Below are 23,054 nucleotides of genomic sequence, written 5' to 3' on the forward strand. Positions count from 1 at the left end.
ACTGTGGTTTTAGTTTGCATTTCCCTAACGGCTGGTGATGTGGAACATCTTTTTGGGTACTTGTGTTTGGCTTTTCGTGCATCATCTTTGGAAAAAATGTCTGTTCAGAACCTTTGCCCATTTTTTAATTGGGTAATTTGGGGGTTTTTTGCTGTTGAGTTATGTGAGTTCTTTATGCGTTTTGGGTATTGACCCCTTCCCTTATGAAATGCATGGTTTGCAAGTATTTTTCCCGTTCCATAGGTTGTCTTTTCACTTTGTTGATGGTTTCTTTTTGCAGAAGCTCTTTTTGGGAAGAAAGATTTCGTATAGGCATTGGAGGTACTGTCATGCAGTGTTTTTTTAAAAGACAGTAATTTGTAATGTTTTTACAAAGAAAAGATTAGCAAATAATACTAATGAAATAGGCACAGAAAAACTTTTATTCTTTCCTCTTAAGGGATTTTTTAAAAGATTCCTTGAAAAAAGATTCCTGTTGAAATGTGTGTATCTATGTATGTATGCGTGTCTATATCTACGTGGCTGTGGAGGGGAGTAGATGCGTGTGGGTGTATAGACGTGTGTATGGGTTGCTGTAGGTGTGTGGATGTGTGGGGGGGGGAGGATGTGGGAGGTTGTGTGAGACAAGGTGGATGTGTGTGTGTGTGTGTGTGATGTACGTATGTGCACACTGGTGCCCCTATGTGAGCACCTTGGGGCAGTCATACCTTCTGGGGCGGGGGGGGGGGGGGGGGAGGTCATTGTTTTGTTTTTCCAGAGTTTAGAGAGCCTTCCCTGATTTTATGAGTTAATTCCATTTAAAATATTGACAAGTGAGATGGCTGTTATCAGATTTCTTTAAATTGTAACACAAAACAGTTATTACCCATGTATTTATTCAGTGGCTGCGCAAACAGAAATACGCGGGCGCGAAACTATGCGGAATTACTGCCATCTTGTGGAGAAAACAGGCACTGCGGTTGTGAAGGTCGTGAAAGACCCTGCGATTTGGGGTTTGTTGATTTGGATTTGTTTTGCTTTTATTTGCTTTGATTGGGGTTTTGTGGAGTTCACTTACATTCCCTTCCTTGTGAAAGCTCTGACCCACTAACATCCCTGTGTGGGAGGAGTGAGCGCAGATCTGATACGTGGTGAGAGGCCGTGTGGCATGGGGCTCGCGCATCTGGGCTCCGGGGACAGACTCCCCGAGTTCACGTTTGGCTTCGTTACCTCCTGATTGTACCGCTGGGGCAAGTCATCTACTCTCTGTCCTCTTCAGTTTCCCTGTCCATGGAATAAGAATAACAACGGTATCCTTTTACACCGGTGTTCTGAGGAAACAGGTCATTAATCCTGTCTGGCACATACATAAATTTCCACGTTACCGTTATCCATGCAAATCTTATTCTAGCCTTTTCTAGTCGAAGCCTTGTCTGTGCTGGTCAGGGAGAGGAGCTACGTGGCCTTGCCGTGGGGGGACTGGGTTGCTTGGAGAGATGGAGCTGAGCTCTTGCATCCCTACAAACATCGCTATAAAAGGAACTATTCATCATGCTGTGTCACTCACGGCCACGCACATTTGTGTGCATGTCCATGTTGATTCCAAGCCAGATGACACGTAACCCTTACAGGCAAGGTGTACTGCCCCCCAGTACCCTTTCTGTGGTATGAACCCCATTGAAGCTAATACCTCAAGCAGCAGATACTGTCCTCAGTCCAGAGAACGGGGTAGAAGAGTGTGGCCGTCAGAACTCCAGGCCATCCTCTTCTGGGTTCTCGTGAATGCCGGAGAGGGAAGAATGCTGAGGAGTAGACCATGGTGTCCCACTCCATTCCAGGAGGACGGCAGCCCCTTGAGAGCTATCCATAGCTCAGTAAGAATAATGAACTTCAGCCCAGCATGAGCCACATGAAGCCCAAGGAACAAACCCCAGAAATAAGGGTTGAACTCAAAACAGTTGTATTCTAGAAATAGGAAGCTAGCAAAGGCAGAACATCCATCCAGTTTCTTAACTGCCACCTTGGCCATGACCCAGATGCTTCTGACTGGGGCAAGAGCACCGGAAGGATGCAGTAATCATTTTAAACCATTTGCCTTTCAATTCTAAGAAGGGCCTGATAAAAGCCTTTCTATCAAGGGCAAAGTGTATCTTTTATGTCTTTATCGTGACTATTAAAAGTTTTAGATTTTCTGAACATCAGAAAAATGTTTCAACTGTTCCCTTTTCTTTCGGTTTCCACGGCTTTGCTGACACCGCCCATCTGTTATTGCATACTGTCTACTCTATCCATTAGAGCCCTTAGCATATTCATCATCGTTACTTTAAATTCCAGGTCTGATAATTCCAACGTCCCTGCCATGTCTGGTTCTGAAGCTTGCTCGGTCTATCCAAATTGTGTTTTCCGCCTTTTGGTACGCCTCGTAATTTTTTCTGATAGCCAGACAGGGTGTACTGAGTAAAAGGACCTCCTGTAAATAGGCCTTTAGAATGTGGTAGGGAGGTGTGTGGGGAAAGGGATGTGTTCTTCAGTCCTGTGATGAGGTCCGGGTCTTTCAGTGAGCCCTTGACTCTAGACTGGGAACTCACAAATGCTCCTGGATTTTTTTCTCCACAGTTAAATGGGTCAGGATGGCTGTAGCCAGCTGGAGTTGGGTACTTTCTTCCCCCAGGTCAGTTAGGCTCTGTACCACCTCAGCAGGTAAACTAACCTGCTCTGTCTGGTTAACTCCCTTAGGCTCTGGTTAACTAACAGTCACCTTAACTTTTCCTGCAAGATGTTTCCTTTTATGGCCCACTCCTTGTGACCTGTGGTAAGAGAGTGGAGAAAGGCAGCATGGAAATCTGAATGAGAGATCAATTCAGCTTCTGCTGCTCATCTTTCATAGAGCGACTCAGCACTAGCCAGACTGGCTGGTTCCGTTTAAAGTCTTCTCCCTCCTCCTCTTCTTTCCTAGTAGAAGTTTATGCCTAGAAAGATGTGCCTACAGGCCTGAACAAGGAGAAAAGCAGCCAAAAAAGAGAGACTATTTAATACAAACCCCATAACCAGTCCTGAGGTTGCAGTATTTGACTTAAGATAGAAACATGAAGAAACTGAAGGAGGCAATTAAGGGAGAGACGTGTGTAGCTAAGAACAGCTTGTGGGAACTTGTGATGCCCTTTCTCTTCCATCCGCACAGTGCAGCTTTACCCTCATGGTTGCATCTACTCTACTATTGTTTTGTTGTGTGGTTTGTGATGTTGCAAAATCGTTTGTCCTTGCTATGAAGTCAGTTTGCAATAACTGCGTTTCCATGGGGAAGTAAGTGTGGCCTTAAAAAAATGTCTGTCCTATTACATAATAATTTTTATGTCTCTGGTTTCAGTTCCCCAAGAAGAATGAGTGATGTAAATATGTACATCTCTCTTGAAATCAACACAGGAGGGAAAGCGCTTGCCATGTCTGTTAGCTATTGCTGAATACAAACCACTCCCCAAATGCAGTGTCTTGCCATTTGTCAGTAGTCTCTGGGTGAGCGCAGTGGTTTGGGCCACACGAGGCTTCTTTCAGCCGGTCTTGGTTAGCCTGCATTTGCCCAGGCACCGCCATTCGGCTGCTGAGTCAGCCTTGGGGCGGGGGCGGGGGCAGCTTCTCTAAGATGGGCTCAGCTACTGCAGCTTGATTCTGCTCCATGTGGAACCTCATCCTTCCGTGGTCTAGCCTGGGTGTGTGCACCTGGCAGCTGAGCAAGTTTCTGAGAGGTAGAACAGATGTGCACAGGCCACTTGTTGAGACCTAGGCTTGACACTGACATGGCGTCCCTTCCACTGCCTATTAGCCACAGTTTATTGGCCACAACAAGTCCCTCTTGGTGAGAAGAGCTACGAAGTCACGTGGCAAAGGGTGAGGATACAGGAAGGGATAGAAAATTGTGTCCATTTGGGCAGCCTTTCGCAATGTGTAGGGAAGACAATCAGATCTTCATGACATCCTCAATTTTTTTTTTAAAGATTTTATTTATTTATTTGACAGAGAGAGACACAGCGACAGAGGGAACACAAGCAGAGGGAGTGGGAGAGCGAGAGAGAGAAGCAGGCTTCCCGCCGAGCAGGGAGCCCCATGTGGGGCTCGATCCCAGGACCCTGGGATCATGACCTGAGCCGAAGGCAGACGCTTAACGACTGAGCCACCCAGGCGCCCCGACATCCTCAATTTTTGAATAGCCCTTGGAGTAGACTTTTATTATCTCTTCCCTCTTCTTTGGGCAACCGTACCTCTCTTCATTTAAGGAAACGGTTTCTCTCTCGCGAAGTCACGTGGTTTGAATGGGCTGACCCTACCTCCCTGCCCGTGATTAGTCTGAAGGAGGACCTGACCCAAGAGGGGGGGTGCATCCCGCGGCAGGGATGGGTCCCAAGTTACCAACACAAGATAACCATTGGGCACTCGATGAATATTTTCCAAGATTTTTTTTTTCTCACAGTTACTAGGAGAGGCCCTTTCCCTATCTGATGGAAAACATGAGCATTCATTATCCCAGCCTTGTGGAGAAGCTACAGTATAAAATGAAGCTGTCACAGAGTCACTGGACTGTCTCCCACCATTGTCTTTCTGCTCTTTGGCAACAGGAACCAAGAGGCTCACTTCAGCACAGGTGGTTCCAATTGTGTTTCTGTCGCTTGTAACCAGAGGAACCCTAATTGAAAGAGCCCCAAAACGGAAGACTTCAAACAGAAAAGGCCATGCTCGTACTTTCTGGGGGACTCACTAAACTAGTTTCATGAATCACTCTTCCTTTTTGCATACAGAGCAGAAGTTGCAAGTGCCATGCCTGGGGGAAACCACAGGTAAATGAAGATGACAAAGGTAAGTATCCCGTCCCACCCCCAGGAACTCTGAGCGCCAGTTGGTCCCACCCCTTGGCCCTCCAGGCCTTAACTATTGGCCATGAGGACCAGTCAGAGCTCCAAGCATGGGTCCTCTGGGATCCCAGATTCTCTTTGATTCTCTCTCATTTCTATCTTCCTGAAGATGGTAGTTCCTCGTTTAAGTTATTATGTCTGGACTCTGTCAACATCTACTTCCTGCTCATTTAGCTTTCCAATATTTACCGAGTTCTGTGTATTAAATTCCTTTGGTCTGAAATAATTAACATGGCTTCTGTTTTCTTGACTCAACCCTGACTGGTAACAGTCATTAGAACCAAAAGTTTACTTTGTCTGCTAGAATTTCTTTTTCTGAAATTATAATGTGAAAAATAATTTCTTCAAATGCCAAGATCCTTGCTGCAAGAAATAGTTACCAAACAGCCACAAAAAGCTCTCCTGTAAAACAGTTATGATTGTTCTGTTACTTAAATCAAAACCCTCATGATTCATAAAAAGACTAGACCTGGGGGTGCCTGGCTGGCTCAGTGGGTTAAGTGTCTGCCTTTGGCTCAGGTCATGATCTCAGGGTCCTGGGATTGAGCCCCTAGTCAGGCTCCCTGCTCAGGAGAGAGTCTGCTTCTCCCTCTCCCTCTACTGCTCCCCCTGCTTGTGTACTCACTCTCTCTCTCTGTCAAAAAAATAATAAAAATCTTTAAAAATAAAAGACTAGACCTGAAGTATCTGTCATAAGTGGCATTTATATCCCTAAATCTCTCTTCACTCTTTTTGAATCTATTTCTAAACAGGCCAACCAAAGTCAACACTTAGGAACCCACATTCTAAGGAATGTTCTGACAATTATACCAGTGGTTTTGGGTCTGGATTTAAGATGACCTAGTAAGTATTTAAAATTTTTTTAAATATGTATTTAAAAATACTTAAATATTAAGTATTGAAGTATTTTAAATCAATTTGAAATGAATTATTTTTTATTTAAAATTTAATAAGTATTTATAAGCTAGCTCCATTTGTGGGAAGGATACAGTAATTACTCATACTAGAATAGGAGCCTTCATTTTAGGGCAAAATTCACCCGAGGAGATTGTGAGAAGTTTAGATATACAAACACGTGTTTCTAAAAAATGGAATTATGTTATTTTTCCCCCTAGAAACACCTACACCAAACTAATAATTATGTCTGTTTCTTGGGTATAGGAATTATTTTATTACTGTCTTCTCTTTTTATGATTGGTACATATTACTTTTCTTATAATGAAAAACATATTTTAAAGTTCCTCCAGGGCAAATTTAAAAGACTTGAATTTTAAACCTAGGATTTATATTCTATTTTTAAGGAAAAGGCCTAATGCATGCCTTTTCCGTAATTATCTACTGAGCACCTATGGGGTGCCAGCATTGTAGTAAGAGAACCCCAAAGTAAAATTCCTACCCCAAGGGAACTAAATCAACGAGGTTCATAGGTGTCTTTACAGTATACTAGTAACTAACACATGATGGACCCCTAATAAACGTTCGTTGAATGAATATGTGAATTTTCCATCAAAAGTATTTATTTATTCAAACTCTCATTTCACAGAGGATTAGCCTTGTTCTGTTCATTCATCATAAATGTATCATACTTTAACACTTCCAAGACACATATTGCTCACCTTTCAACAACTCTGCAATCAGAATGAGACTTCCTAGCAATGTGATTTTTAAAGTATTGTTTCATAGACAATTTGCAGCATTTTCTTTTATAGTGATAAATAAAGTAACACTATGTTTTACACTGATGACATCTTTGAATGAAATACAATATATATTATATTTTCTATATTTTAGAAAATACATATGAATATTTAGGCATGTTTCCACTAGGGTTCAATCAGAAAAAGTTTTCATGGAGCCACACCATTCAATGAACATTCGAGCCTCCAGTGATCATATGAAATCCACAACTACTAATGTATAAATGTCAAAAACAATAGCTGACAAGTAACTTTATAAAAACTTGCATATTTATGAGGGTTTATTTCTCAAATTTTCAAGATTACTATTGAATGTTAATCATGTATCTCCTATTTTGGACTTAATGCAAGGCATAAGTATACATAAAAATTATGGGCATATCTAATCATTTATGTACTTAAAGGATTTTTGTATTTTAGTGTTTGAATTTAACCAAGATTTCAAAGGTCTAAGAAATATGAAAATGACTAAACTATATAGGAACAACTGAGAAGTGATAAAATAAACACTAATAAAAACTTATAGGAGAGATGAAATTAACCAAAATCAAAATGAAATGTTATGACAAAGACAGGCAAAGAACACAAGAAGGAGGAGGGGGAGGGGGAGGAGGGGGAGAAGAAGAGGAGGACAAGGAAGAAGAAAAATTAATAATGAGAAAAAGAAAAAAATGTCACCAGGCTAAGAAAATGTGACTCATCAGCAAAGTATAACCTACACTAACTGCATATAAAGGCATCCCTCTGAGCACTGCATACACGTTAAAGACATCAAATAAATACAGAAGTATATTTTATTAATAATTATTGACATCCATTAGTTCTGTGAATGTTATACCAGGTACATCAGGTTTAATCAAATAGTCCTTTTGTTATCTCTTAGCCTTTCTCTTTTCTTCCATATTTTCTCACACAGGTCTTAGCCAATGTGGAAGTTGGAAGAGGACAGGAAGGAAAAAAGGAAAGCCATCCTTTCAATCAGAGGATGATCTTGTCCATCCCTCACTCGCTCATCCTGTGATTGCCAAGCCTCCCAGATAACGGCACTGGAGGACTTTGAGAGCTGCAGTTACCTGCTCTTCCCTCCCCACACTTCCTTCTTTCCTGGGATCAGGAACATAGAGTCCGGAAGTACACAGGCCTTCCACTTTTCCATCTGGGCACAACCTCACCCCCTGCTTCTGACAATTCAAACCTCAGCACGCCTGCCCACTGATCATAATGCCCACCTCCAGCAAAGAGGGCAATATAGCCCCCTTTTCCATTGTATACTTTAGGAAAAATGGCTTTAAAACTTGACAATTTTTCATCACTATAAAATAAAAAAGGAAATTCACTTAAGGCTATAGCAAACACTGAACGTGGAAAGAAAACAAGAACTCTTAACTTTCACCATCAATGCTATATCAAGATCTAAAAGACAAGGAAGAGGCAATGAGTAAAAAAAGTACAGTGCATTTGTGGCTATGAGTTTACAAAAACATTGTCATCTATTTCTAATTGTACTATTATTATTCACCAGGATAATTTTCCCTTGACTTCCAGGCTCCGATTTTTTTTTTTTTAAGTTTTCAAGTGTTACAATTTTATGGACTTTCCTGGCAGAGTGGAAAAGGCAAAATGAAAGTCAGATCAAATTCCTGTAGGTGAGATTAAGACTAAAATTTTTACAAAGGATAAAATTATCTTTAAGAGGACACTGACCGATTTTGTGATGATATGGATTGCTTTCTCATACAAAATATTTTCGAGAAAGCCTTCTGGAAATGCTTGTGACACAATGGATACAGAAAAGGATTGACAAAGGAATTGAGCCATTGAAGCCAAAACGTGATTTCATACGCAAATATTTGAGGACGCTGGTCTAGTGGGTAAACTGAACGAATGATTGTGAACAGGGAATAGGGAGCCCAGCAAAAGGCAAAAACACCTAAGAGAATGGCCAGTGACTTGGCTAATTTCCTGGCTCTGAGCAGTTCAATATGTTCCCTTTGGTGAAAACATAGGGAATCAGAATGGGTGAGGGAAGCCATTTTGGAAGCAATTATACTGCCATTCATCTGGGCTCTTAAAGAGAACAAGAGACTGCTCTTTCTTTCATGTCTTTTCAAAGGAGTAGATGGTACTGTTTCCTTCAGTTCAGGAAGAGATGTTCTTGAAAACAGTCCACCCCTGAGTGAGGATCCACAGTTACTGGGAGACACAGGAGAAGGGAGTGTGGGCTGGCTTTGCCACCGGCTGAGATTGCCACGCTTCCACAGGCTCCAGTAAATGTACATGTTGAAATAGGCCACTGCGAAGACTGGGACCAGGAATTCAAAGAAAGACGAGATGGCAAGGACGTACCATATGGTAAAGAATCCAGGTTCACAAGCCTTCTTCTCCTCCAAGACTCTCCAACTGGAATTCTTCCAAGACTCTGAAATTAGAATTATTGGCCCATGCACTAAGAAGGCCAGTACCCAGACAGCCACCATCTGAGCCACGATCTTCAAGATCCCGGTGTGTCGAGCTCTGTAAGATACCTAAAAGAGACCAAATAAATTATTTCAATATAACGAACATATGTCGGTTGCAGAAGGCATATCACAGGCCCTTGGGAGTTTCAGGGCTATGCAAGAGGTAGGGAAGCTGCCTGGCGCTGGGTCACATGATATGGGCCAGGACAGAGGGTTCAATTTCTGATGCAGACTTTCTCCATGACCTTCCAGACGGAATCTGTAATCCTCAAGGTTAAACCTCTGACATTCTAGAAAATGTTAAGATCAGTATCTAAAATAAGAATGCGATGTTTCCGACTCCGCAGACGCTAATCTGAATGGGAAAACAGCTGAAACGGGGTGCCCCTTTTCACAGTGTTTCACGATCTGCCAACTGGGTCATGATCGGCATTTTTCTTTGAATGAAATAGAGCGCTCAGTGTCAGAGTGCCTCACAATTGTAAGGGTATGTACTGTTTGATGGAACTTTGGCTTTGGGAATGTAGATATACATAGAGAGAGAGAGAGAAACGCATGTACTGAACTCCACTATCGAATGTGTTTCTCCCACGGTCAAACAAGTTTGAAAGCCACTGGCTTTCTTGATTCTAATATTCAGGAAGAATCTACTCTGTAGTTTATCCTGAGATTTCAAGGTGGCCTCAAAAAGAGAGAATTCTTGGGCGCCTGGGTGGCTCAGATGGTTAAGCGTCTGCCTTCGGCTCAGGTCATGGTCCCAGGGTCCTGGGATCGAGTCCCGCATCGGGCTCCCTGCTCCTTGGGAGCCTGCTTCTCCCTCTGCCTCTCTCTCTCTGTCTCTCATGAATAAATAAATAAAATCTTTAAAAATATATATAAATAAATTTTAAAAAAAAAGAGAGAATTCTTACATTGCTCCCAAGAAGATGACCCCCACCCCCCAAAAAAGTCTAAACCTGCTATAGAGAAATAGCATAATGTTCTTGAGCATTACCAAATCATTTCTTTCTATAAATATTTCCACTCAACAAAAATGGTGCCAACGCTGTCGTGGTCAGCCACTTTGAGAGACACAGCCATGGCAAGTACCACAGTCTTTTTTAAAGAGTAAAGAATGTTCTAGGTCTGCTTGGTCACGAAGCCTGGCTTCTATAAGGGAAAATGAGATTCTAGGAGTAAGGATTGCTCTCAGTTCTCAGGACCCATGATCTTCAATAGATCCTGAAATCTTTAAAAATATCATCTATAAGAAACCTAAAAGGTCACCCACCCTATATGAGGGATGAACACATGAACCAAGAATTTTTTTAAGGGGATCTGGAACAGACAAAGTCCCTAAGCTTCTTTTAGGTCAGTAAGGTTCCTTCCAGCTCATATGTTCCATATTTCTCTGATTTCCTCACTCAAGGAAAAGGAAATGATTTCCCCCATGAAACTGGAACGTGCCTCTCTTTCCACCATCTCTCATGTACTATTTTCTCTGTGAGTTTCTAAATCTTGTGCTACGGTGTTTTCTCATTTTTATTAAAAAGTACAACAATGTTCAGCCCTGTCATTCTTTGATGGATTGTGCAGGCTGGGAAGGGCTCACCGACTGGCTGGAGGTAAGAGGAAGAAGGCTTTAAAAAAAAGTTATTTTTAAAAACGCAGGGAAGTGGGGGTTTTTCCCCCCAAATTACTGATATTTCTGAGGCTAAGCTAAAATGCATATGGTGCTGACCACAAGTTCCCATATACAATATGCTTTTTTGCCTTCTGCTTCTCATGCCGCTAATTAATACATCTCTTGCACTAAATCTAATGATTATGAAGATGGTAACAATACCCAGATGGTCATAAAACTGCATTTAGTTTTTTAATTGCTCTGTTCAGCCTTTGTAATGATGTGATGCAATATGCTGGAAAGTGATCTCTTTTCTATTATGCATAAGGTCAAATGAGATAACGGACATCCAAGGGAATTGAAAAGATGATGCCCATGTCTTCATCTTTGGGTAGCATTTTTGACAGATAGCTCAAGCATTGCTTGAATCCAGGCCCAAGCCAGCTGGAGTGGCCTTCCTGACATCAATCAATGGCCCAGTACTCCACCCATGACAGAATATGTTCGTTATTCAGAATATTGCTTCTTATCCTGTTTCCTTTCTGGCCGCAATAAAATACCAAAACACTCTGTCAATCGGGTTTCTTTTATAAGGCAGAGCAACCCCCAGAACTTGCTGGTGTTAATAATGAGATGGCATTGCAGAGCCATCCTAAGTGCCTGTTGCAGGTTGAATTGTGTCCTCCAGAGACAGGTTGAAGTCCTAAGTCCCAGTACCTGCGTACATGACCTCATTTGCAAGTAGGGTCTTTGCAGATATAATCAAGTTAAGATAAGGTCATATTCAATGAGCCCTAATCCAATATGACTGGTGTCCTTATAAGAAAGACACAAACACACAGGGAGAACACCCTGTGTCAATGGAAGCAGAGACTGTAGCAACACAAGCCAAGGACCGCCAAGGAATGCCAAGGATGGCTGATAATATTAGAAGCTAAGAGAAAGGCATGGAACAGGCAGCCCTAGAGCCCTCAGAGAGAGCATCGCCCTGCCTCTGCCTTGATTTGGGACTTCAGGTCTCCAAACATTAAATGTATTCCAGAGAATAAGTTTCTGTGGTCTTAAACCACCCAATGTGCAGTACTTAATTACAGCAGTCCTAGGAATCTAGCCACCCCCCAGCAACCATATTTCTCATGGTCTTGATTTTATTCTCAAGCTTCCTTCTTCATCTTCAGGTAAAAAAAAAAAAAAAAATACTCTTTCCACTTACTATCTTAATTCTGCATACATTTGAATTCCTACTCCTTCCAACTACCCTGTGCTACTTTCCCCCACCCCCTCTTGCTTCAGCCACACGGAAATCTGCCTCTCCAGAAAATGTGTCTGAGCACTGTAATCACACACTGCCGTCAGTATTGGGCCTTCCTTTTCCAAATTATTGTCAGATTTCCATTTCCCAGGCCCAGCCCATGACCCTGACTTATCATACTGTCTCTCCACGTTGAACTACAGCAAGAGCTCGGCTTCCCCACAACCACTTCCTACGAGCTTCAGTGGTCTTTGAGGGCTTCCTGGCTCACGCTGCTGCATTTGAACTCTTCGCCAACAAAGGCCCAAGAGCTGCCTGAGCGCCCCTTGCTAGCATCCATGCACTGAGGTGTGGAGCTCTTGTTACACACTTGACTCCGTGCTTACGTACTGAGGCTCTTGGATCCAGCCAACCCAGCCCTCACCAAATTTAGAGCCTGCGTGGCCAGGGGAATTCCTCAGGGCAAGACTAGGAAACGAACGCACTCATTTTCTCTCTGGACATCAGTCCTCATGTCTTTGTGACTTCTACACACTTTTCCTAACTGTACAAACTCTCTCTTACCTTTGCACACAACTGAGGTAGACCCAAGGGCTCGGACATCCAGCAAAGGGATGTCCTAGCGAACACTAACTAGGAACATCCAGTGAAGACTAAAAAGAAATGCTAACCCAGAAAAAAAAGGAAATGTTTCAGCACAAATGGGAAAGATTATGAATTAGAGCACTCTTTTTCGAACATTTTGATGAACTCAAACTAAGAAATACATTTTATGTCATCACTAAGTGCACAGACAGAAGTACTCATAAAATAATACTTATATTTATTATGTACCTGGTACTCTGATATTTTATACTCTATTTTTATTCTGTTTTACTATGGTTTTTTCTGTATTTTTTCATTTTAAAAAAAAGGTGGTCACAACCCACTGAACTGACTTCATGACTCAATAATGGATCACAAGCTGCAATTTGAAAACCATGAGCTTATAGGCATCTGAATTGCTCATCCAAGCTGATCTGCACTCTCTCCATAGTTTGTCTAGTACCAACTGCAGTGGACTCTGGTGCCAATGACGTACCCGAGGCCAAGTGTCTGGATGTCCCAACACATTCTTTCCCCCCTTCTTTCTGACAGTACGGCAGCTCAGCTAGAGACCACATTTCCCAGCTTTTGTTGCAGTGAGATGGGAGACCATGTGACTAAATGTCACCAGTAAAATGTGAGTGGAAATGATTGTACGATTCTGCACTACTTGGTTAAAAGAAAATCCCTTGCCCTGGACTTCTGCCCTTTACCCATCCTTTCTAGAACCTGGAGTGGCAGCAACCTGGCCTTGACCATGCAGAGGAGAATAATGACCTAGAGCAGGGGTCAGCAAACTACTGTCCATGGAACAAATGTGGCCCACCACCTGTTTGGATAAATACATTTTTACTGGAACACAATGAATATCATTCCTTTTTTCTTTAACATATTATGTATGACTCTTTTTGTGTCATAATGGCAGATTTGAGCAGCTGCAACAGAGACCATAGGTTCCTTTATAGAAAAAGTTTGCTGACCCCTGCCCTAGAAGGTGCAGAACCACCCTGTTAGCCTAGGTCCCTGGATGAGTTCCTGGAGAAAAGGCTTTCCTGGAATGTTCTGTGAGAGGAAAATAAATTTCTTACTTGAGCCTCATCTTTGTTCCTGCAGTTGATCCTTGCCTTCTGCAATATACCCTCCCAAGCCTTCTGCTCCAAGCTGCTCAGTCCTCCCAAGCCAAAGCTGTCACTGGCCTCTCAACATCTCCAACACCACACCTAGTCCATGGTACTGAGCCCATCTGTTTCTGGATCTGTCTCCACATTAGCCTATTATGCTCCTCAAAAGTGGAGACTGATGTTTCATTTCTATATCCCAGCACTTAGCAAAATCCCTTGCACACAGTCGCATCCCCCAAAGATGTGGGCCCTGGGACTCAGGAGTGAAGGAGGTTTCCCATCTAGGTCTCGAAGACTGCAGATTACTGCCCCATACTGACACCTTCTGTCTTTACTTGTATCTGCCTTGTTTCTCCCCTTGTTTTATTGCTGATAAATTTAGCTTGCTTAAGAACTGTCACTAACTTGTTGAAACCAAGATTCCAAATCTTGGGTCAATTCAGACTTTCTTGGCATGGATCCTACACTGGCACTGGGACTTGATCTCCCAGGCTGGTCCCACTGTCTAACCTATAGCTTCTCTGTATACTGTCTTTTCTCCTTTGGCCATTCAAAATTGATTTTCTCATGACATTCAAAAGTCTGGGCATCTTTCTACTTGCCCACCAGGTCCCACCTGAGGAAAATATTCAGGTCTTAGTTTGTGTAAGAATGGACTTGATAAGTCTACTGTGACTCACACGTATATCCAATCTACTGTGGACTCAGTATACCACTTTCGACAACTTGCCTTGGATTTTCTTGGACGGCCTTCCCATGCTAGTGGCACGTAGGGGAGTGAGTGACTTAGCCAAATCACACACAGAAATTGTTCACTAAGGGCCAATGAAAACATAGTGCCAAATAACAGAAGGATAATGAGGCTCCTCTAAGGTTTGCCAACTAAACAAAAAATTACACTTAAAAAAATTTCTGCTTGGGGATGCAAAATGTACAAGTATGTCATCTTCTAAAGAAGGTGAATGAATGTTTTGACTTACAGCATTCGAGACTGACTGGTATCGATCATAGCTGATGAGAACAATGTTATACACAGATGCTGTACACAAAAGATAGTCAACAATGAGCCAAAATGCACAGAGTCCATTTCCAAAGTCCCAATCAAACAGCAAGTGAGGGATGTACAAAGGGATGGAGACCATACCTGTATAAGGAAAAAATAAGGCAAAAAAAAAAAAGCGCACATCAATGAATACAAAGAGACAGAGGCATACAACACAATGACATATCTGAATTGACCCAAAGTGGCTTGATTATAATTTAGAAATTCATTGTGTTTCATCGAAAAAACTCAGGACTGATTTCCTACACATTCTTTAAATACCATTTTTACAATGGCTGTCATACGTATCCTATGTTTCCTTATTACTTTCCAAATTAGGCTCAGGTCCTGACCCACATTTCGAAACATATACGGCACAAGTCATCTTTTTTTTTCTTTTTTTTCTTTAAATTCTATTAGCCAACATATAATACATCATTAGTTTTTCATGCAATGTTCAATGATTCACTAGTTGCGTATAACATCCAGTGCTCATCACATCACATACCCTCCTTAATGCCCTTCACCCAATTACCCCATCCCCCCAACCACCTCCCTTCCCATTCCTCAGTTTGTTTCCCGGCGTCAAGGGTCTCTCTTCTTTTGTTCCCCTCTCTGATTTCTTCGCATTCAGTTTTCCCTCCCTTTCTCCATGACCCTTGGCGCTATTCCTTATATTCCACATATGAGTGAAACCATATGATAATTATCTTTCTCTGATTGAACAAGTCATCTTTATGTCCATAATCCAACCCAGACAGGATGGGCCAGCCTTCCCCCAAACACAACCCACATTTTCACATGTCCTTTGCCAACAACATTCTTTCTTCCTAGAATAGCCTCCTCTCTTCCACTGAGAAGTCTAATTCCTTCTCGTTCTTCATTCAGTTCACAAAAAGGACTTCCTCTTTGTTATCTTTCTTGGAACTTCTTTGGCCGAAGTGACCCCTTCTCACTTGCACAGTGCTGGTACTTTGCTCTTCCCTTCCTCTCTCATGTATAAATACATTCTACTTTGCATCTCTGTCATCTTTTCACTTGTTTCTCCTGAGGGCTGAAACTGTATTGCAAGTTGATCTTTGTATTTTTCACAACATTGAGAGTTGACCAATGGCTTCCACATTTAACTGAAATAAATTAGTAACAGCTGATATGTGTTGTGCAGTTACCACATGCCAGACATTGGGCTATGTCTACTGCATATGTCACCTCATTTAATGTTCATAGAAACTGTCTGAGGTAGAAATCATACTGACTTAGCCGATAAAGAACCTATAGCTCAAAACGGAGGTGTAATCGCCCAGGGTTCACTCAGCTAGTAAGTGGAAGATTGGCTTTGAAACCAGGCAGTGTGATTTCAGGACTCCTGACTTGAACCACTACACTGCACTAACTAAACAAATGTGTAAGTGGTTCAGCTCTGCACAGAAATTGCTTAATTATGAAAAATGACTAAACTGAGCTCCCTTTCCTTTAGTTTTGTTGGAGTTTTTCATTGTATTGACATTTCAGACAGGTGACACTACTCACTGAATATATAACCTATTAAGAGGAAGCTCAGTGAGGGGGCGCCTGGGTGGCTCAGTCGTTAAGCATCTGCCCTCAGCTCAGGTCATGATCCCAGGGTCCTGGGATCGAGCCCCGCATCGGGCTCCCTACTTGGTGGAGAGCCTGCTTCTCCCTCTCCCTCTGCTGCTCTCCCTGCTTGTGCTCTCTCACTCTCTCTGTCAAATAAATAAAATCTTAAAAAAAAAAAAAGAGGAAGCTCAGTGAGAATCTTCATATTTTATCAGGCACTTGGCAAGACTTCCTATTTTCATGTGAAAATCAAGTTAGCCTATCATGAAGAACAATAGTAAAGGCAAAAGAAAGGAGAAGGAGGGGCGCCTGCGTGGCTCAGATGGTTAAGCGTCTGCCTTCGCTCAGGTCGTGATCCCAGGGTCCTGGGATCGAGCCCCACATAGGGCTCCTGGCTCAGCAGGGAGCCTGCTTCTCCCTCTCTCTCTGCCTCTCCCCCGCTCATGCTCTCTCTCTGTATCTGTGTCTCAAATGAATAAATAAAATCTTAAAAAAAAAAAAAGAAAGAAAGAAAGAAAGAAAGGAGAAGGAAAGGGAAGGATGAAGGAAACCCTGCATTCTCCCAAAACCAGATGACATGAGGATATAACCAATGAGGTGCGGTTTCAGCACCAGTGAAAGGGAATGCAGACTCTGGTGTTCTGTACCTAAGTTCACATACAAAGATGAGAGACAAGGCATCATTGAGATAGAAGAGTTGTGTGGTCAGTTCTTATATGTAGTTCAAATTGCCTTCTTGTTTCATGCTTTGATTATATTTTTAATGATAACCAAGCTTCCTTATGGGGCCTTCCATCTCAAGGAGGGGGTGCACATATGCACACGCATGTGTACACACGCCTGTGATATAAAATAGGTAAATAAATAAGATAAAGTATCTGAGATAAATCACCTGAGATAAGTCAAAGTATCTTCAAAACAGATATATGTATCATATTTTGGCCCAGAGTTGGGGCTTTGGTCCAGTATTCCCAACATGAGTATTTTACACACACACACACACGCTGATTTTCTCCACAGAATGACAAAAGGCTCAACACCAGTAATCATTTGCATTACAGTCACCAGTCTATTTAAACATTAAAGAGAGGGTATGAGTTCAACAATCTTGTCCACACATTTTCTGAATTAGATGAAAGAGGAAGGGTGTGTCTGGGTGTGTTCAAAATTTTAGGAGCTGCTTGAGATAGCAGTTTAAAACAGGCTGTAGTCCTATTCTTTTGCCTTTTTTTTTTCCTTAAGGTTTTATTTGTTTATCTGAGGGAGAGAGTGTGAGAGAGAGAGCACGAGACGGGGGGGGGGGGGGGGGGGGGGGTCAGAGGGAGAAGCAGATGCCCCGCTGAGCAGGGAGCCCTATGCGGGCTCCAGGATCATGACCTGAGCGAAAGGCAGCAGTTTAACGGCTTAACTGGCTGAATCACCCAGGCGCCCCCCATTCCTTTGGCTTTAATGAAACTCTGCTGTCACCTCATGTTCTACATGGTATTTTAGCACAAATGTCATGCTCAGATCCTCTGTCTTGTTGAGTGGTGGAGATGTTTGTGGCTTATTCCAAAGGAATTTCAAAAACTGAATCAGAAATATTTCTAGGATATACCCACTCTGAAGTGTTTCTATAACTTCCACTCTAGAATCATGCTTCTGGGTCAAACGGACTTGAGAAGTAAAACTAAGAGCTAGTTTCTTGAAAAGAGCAATAAGCCTTTGGCATGACAGATTAAGGAGGTTGGGGGTGGAGAGTAAGAGAAAACAAATTATATTAAGAGAAGGCAGTGAAGGGGCACCTGGGTGGCTCAGTCAGTTAAGCATCTGCCTTTGGCTCAGGTCATGATCCCAGGGTCCTGGGATCGAGTCCCACATCGGGCTCCCTGCTCCACGGGGAGCCTGTTTCTCCCTCTCCCTTTGCCTCTCCCCCTGCATGTGTTCTCTCTCGCTCTCTCTCACTATCTGTCTCTATCAAATAAATAAATAAAATCTTTAAAAAAAATTTTAAAAAGAGAGAAGGCAGTGAAGAAATAAAAACAAGGAGGTAAAGGAACGAGGGGAGGAGAGAAGAAAAAAGGATGAAAAGCCCTGTGAGAACCCAGGCCACTTGCTCACTCCAGCCTGCCCCACCCAACCTTTCCTGTCGCACCTCCTGCTACTCCCTCTGCCCCTCACTCCCTCTACCCCAGTTCCTCTAGCCTCAAATACACCACACTTGCACCCCTCAGATCCTTGCACTTTCCTTAGCAGGAAATGCCCTTCCCTCAGAGAGCTCCTCCTATTCACTCTGATGTGTCCTGACCAATGAGCCCTACCCCTGACATTTAAAGGGCAACCTCCATCTCCAGCACCCTTTCTCTCCCTCTTCCCTGCTGGTTTTCTCACTAGCAACGACCATAGTCTAAAATGCTATATAATTTTATTCATTTATTTATATTTATTATGTGTCTTCCCACCCCACCCTCCCCAGTAGAAATAAAAGCACCATGAGGCCTGGGAATTTTGTCCCTATTTTCATTGCTCTGTCCCCACCACCTCAAAGAGTGTCTGCTTCAAAATAAACCAGTATTGGATGAATGAATAGATGAGAATGGGAAAGCCCAGTTTGCTTGAAAATTACCACCAGTCTGGTATTGCCCTTTCTTTCCAAAGCCAGCTGAGAAGCTACATCTTCCATGAGAAAATGACAATCAAAAGTTGGGGAGGATGCCAAAAGCCCCAGTGAATTCGTTGGGCCAACAGGGGAATGTGCGGATAATGGTGAGTGCATAGAGGGTGTTATGGACTGAATGTTTGTGTCCCCCTGAAATTCATATGTTGAAGCCCTACCCCCCAGGGTGGCTGCACTTAGAGATAGGGCCTACAAGGACGTAAAGTTAAATGAGTCATAAGGATGGAACCCTAACCCGACAGGATTAGTGTCCTTATAAGAAGAAACACCGGCGAGCTTGCTTGCTCGCTCCCTCCATGCACACTCAGAGGAAAGGCCGCATGAGAACACGTGGAGAAGGCAGCCGCCTACAAATCAGGAAGAGAGTGCTCACCAGGAACCAAATCTGCTGGCACCTTGATCTGGGACTTCTCAGCCTGCAGAACCACGAGAAAGTCAATTGCCATTAAGTCACCCAGACTGGGATATTTTCTTATGGCAGCCCAAGCTAACCAACGGGGAAAAGAAGAGTCCTGAACTGAGGCATGAGGGGACTAAAGATAAACTTTGCCCTCTTGAAAACATGGTTCAGACTCTGTCAGCCCCAACCACCTTTGTCCTTGCAGATCCTGCCTGGCCATCTGTCACATGGTCCTGTAGGCCAAAAATGCCCACACACGTGTAGATGTGAAGAAGGGACCCATAGACAAAACATTAGTCATGTGATACTAATTTTATAGATATCCATATACAGAGATAGTTGGGGTTTTTTTAATAGTATGCAGATGACTTTTTTTTTTTTTGGAATAGTGTGCAGATGACATATATTTATATCACTGTAGCTGGTACTGGAATTTCTCCTCGATAAAACTTTGCTGTCCAACCCTACATTCAGCCTGGGATGTCACTCAGGTGCCACAAATTTAGATTTTCGATTAGAGGCCAGTTTTAAAACCTGTGAGAAGAGAGCGTTCAGCTAAAAGCCCCAATACCTAGTACATGTGATGCTCCAGGCCATTGCCACATGGTTCTGGAGCTCGAGGTCTCCTGAGCAAAACATGAAGAATGGCTGCCATACAATTACAGGAAAACTCTCATGAGTTCTGCCCTGGCCCAGAACCACTGTCACGAGCCTACAGGCTCAGAACCAAAAAGCCCACTTCTGAGCATGGCTAAGGAAAAAGGACAGCCTCAACACAAAACTCTAATCTTGTGACAGAAAGTTCTCAGAGACTGCCCTGATTCTGATAGCATTGTGGCAAATATTGTTAAGTAAGTACACCTCTGGATGACGCTGGCAGGGGGCAGGGGAAATGTGAAGGAGGAGACTGGCAGATTGAGAGAGATTCTGGCTTATGTTCGATTTCTCTCATCAGCAGCAAAGCCATTTTCTTTTTCCATCCGCCTGCTGGTGGCAGGGGACCCCCATCTACATCTGCAGGAACATTTCCCCGAGACACATCACATCTTTAAACTGTGGTGCCCAGGGTGCCTGAGTGGCTCAGATGGTTAAGCGTCTGCCTACGGCTCAGGTCATGATCCCAGGGTCCTGGGATCGAGTCCCGCATTGGGCTCTCTGCTCCTTGGGAGCCTGCTTCTCCCTCTGCCTCTCTCTCTCTCTCTGTCTCTCATGAATAAATAAATAAAAAATAAATAAAAATAAAAATAAAAAAATAAACTGTGGTGCCCAAGCCCATGATCATGGGGCCTGCCCTGGTGCTTGCATTAGGCCACATGAGGAACCACTCTGTTCTTATCTAGTACCATCTTTGTTCAAAAGCTTCAGGCCTCAGGCTCCCTCTGCTGGGTATAGTTGTATCCCAGCCCTCCCCACCAGCACTCCCTTTGAGTTAGTCAAAATACAGAATCGACTGTAAGTCCTAAGTATTATCTAAAAGTTGTACAGTTCTGTGAAGAAGGCAAAGAGGGTAAGTATATTTATAGCAGAATATTCTCTCTGTTCACACATGAATATAGTCATATAGTTTTACCTGTTTCTGTGATTATAGAGAATGATGTAGAAGGATCTACCTCAAGTTGTTAATGTGAGTTACCTGGAGTTACCAATTGTGCCATAGTTTTCTTGTCTCACTTAATCTTTATCTTATTAATCTTAATAAGAACCTAATCTTTATCTCATTTTTCTCTTTCTCCTGCCCAAACCACCCCCCTTGCAGCTCTGCCTCCTTCCCCAACTTCCTGTCCACTGTCCCCACAGTAGCTCAGAGCCTTAACATATGACTTGTGCCTAGACTGCTGCAGGAATTTTTTTTTTAAGATTTTATTTATTCATTTGAGACACAGAGATACAGAGGGAGAGAGAGCATGAGCAGGGGGAGAGGCAGAGGGAGAGGGAGAAGCAGGCTCCCCGCTGAGCCAGGAGCCCTATGTGGGGCTCGATCCCAGGACCCTGGGATCATGGAAGGCAGACGCTTAACCATCTGAGCCACCCAGGCACCCCTGCAGGATTGTTTCTGAAGCCAAGCGGCTGCCTGCTCCAGCTTCTCTCACCTGCTACGTCCCCATTAATGCCTCTAAGGTAAAGGTTCGATCCATCGGATCTCTCACCTACTTTAAAAATCCAGATCTCCACATTGGCTGTTGAGTAACCTCCAATCCAGACACACTAGTATTCAAGGGCCTTCATTATATAGATTCTAACTACTTCAACTTTATCCCCTACTGATCCCATACAGCCAGCCAGGAGCTCACATTTAGGAAGATGTACACAATGATTTTCTACCAGCATGTCTTTGCTGATTCTTGGAATACTCCTCTCCATCTCCGCCTATGGAAATTCTACCCATCCTTTGAAGTTCATTTCAGATGCTGCTACCCATTAACCAAAGGTGCTCTCTCCTTCCTCTGAGTACCCATAGCACTTGGTATGTCTCTGTGGTTCTCACATCATACTCTATACTGTTAAAATCACTTGTGAGCTTCTCTTACTCACTCTTCTACATTGAAAGCTTACCAAAGAAAGAACCTAACTTAGTCTTCTATGTATCTCATTATCTAATCATACTTGAGTACTTAATAGTCCTTACCATGATAGGGGTAATCTACTATCATTTGTGACCTTGGTTTGAGTTGACACCTATCTGCAGAGAAATCAAAAGAGAAGAGGCCTAACATTTGTTGAGCAACCCTATGTTCCAGGCAATAAAATACGTATTTCACAAGTTTTGTTTCACCGTAAAATAAATGAAAGCATTTATGTAGCTGTAGACAATGACAAATTAAATTATACTAGAAGGTCCTATAAAGCAGTATCATCAACTGACATTTCTACACATACTTATAAACCTAAACATACAAGGAAAATAGCCTCAGAAACAAGTAACTCTTAGACTAAAGCAATTTCAGAACTATTCTGGACTTATTTTTATTCTACAAAAAGAAAATAAACTGTTGTCAAACAAAAATTCTCCTACAAGCCTGATTTACACATATAAACTCTTCCCCTAAAGTGCCATATAGCCTCCCCAGAACTTTAATTCTTAAAACTTTATGTTTTAGGGGCGCCTGGGTGGCTCAGTTGGTTAAGCGACTGCCTTCGGCTCAGGTCATGATCCTGGAGTCCCGGGGATCGAGTCCCACATCGGGCTCCCTGCTCGGCAGGGGGTCTGCTTCTCCCTCTGACCCTCCCCCCTCTCATGTACTCCCTCTCTCTCTCAAATAAAAATAAATAAAATCTTTAAAAAAAAAAAAAAAAAACTTTGTTTTTAACATCCCCAATTCTATACAGTCCCTTGAAATAACAAAAGCTTATTTAAAAAAAAGAAAAAGAAAGCTAATTTTAAGGTCTTAGAAATAGATTATAATTGGAAAAGATGATCTGAAATAAAGATACGTAACTTACCAACAAAGAAGTCAGCAATGGCCAAGTTAAGGAAAAAGTAATTACTTCGATGTCTAAGCTTTTTGTCCACCACGAAAGCTAGAATGACCACAGCATTTCCCAGCATTATAGCAAAAGCTAGTAAGCCCATTAAAAACGCTAGAGTAATGCGAGGGCTTAGCGGCAAAGTGGGAGCCCTCGTGCTGTTGGTGGTCGACATCACGGCAACTGATGAAGACATTAACCCAGCGAGACAATTCTGACAAGTATGTTTTCCAGTCGGATACCTAATATATCTAGCCTCCTGCTCATGACAGTATTTTTCAAAATCTAATGCTGATTTCACCGTACTTCCTGA

At 42.7% G+C, this 23,054-nt stretch overlaps 1 protein-coding gene across 2 annotated transcripts; it reads right to left on the reverse strand.

Annotated features, from left to right (window-relative positions):
- Nucleotides 1–844: 844 nt before the first annotated feature.
- On the reverse strand, nt 845–23,054 carry HRH4 (histamine receptor H4). 2 transcript variants are annotated; one of them, XM_064577795.1, is made up of 4 exons: nt 22,718–23,054; nt 14,581–14,744; nt 8,927–9,105; nt 845–1,263 (listed from the first exon to the last, which is right to left on the reverse strand). In XM_064577795.1, the coding sequence occupies exons 1-4, from the start codon at nt 22,935–22,937 to the stop codon at nt 1,239–1,241; spliced, it is 588 nt and encodes a 195-aa protein (XP_064433865.1). In that variant the 5' UTR covers nt 22,938–23,054; the 3' UTR covers nt 845–1,238. The 2 variants fall into 2 exon arrangements, with proteins under 2 accessions (XP_064433865.1, XP_045742861.2); XM_045886905.3 differs by lacking the exon at nt 845–1,263 and having other exon boundaries at nt 7,642–9,105.

The sequence above is a fragment of the Mirounga angustirostris genome, unplaced genomic scaffold (assembly GCF_029215605.1).
Source record: "Mirounga angustirostris isolate CCGP_5_RB_7025 unplaced genomic scaffold, mMirAng1.0.hap1 SCAF_14, whole genome shotgun sequence".
Taxonomy (NCBI): Eukaryota; Metazoa; Chordata; class Mammalia; order Carnivora; family Phocidae; genus Mirounga; species Mirounga angustirostris.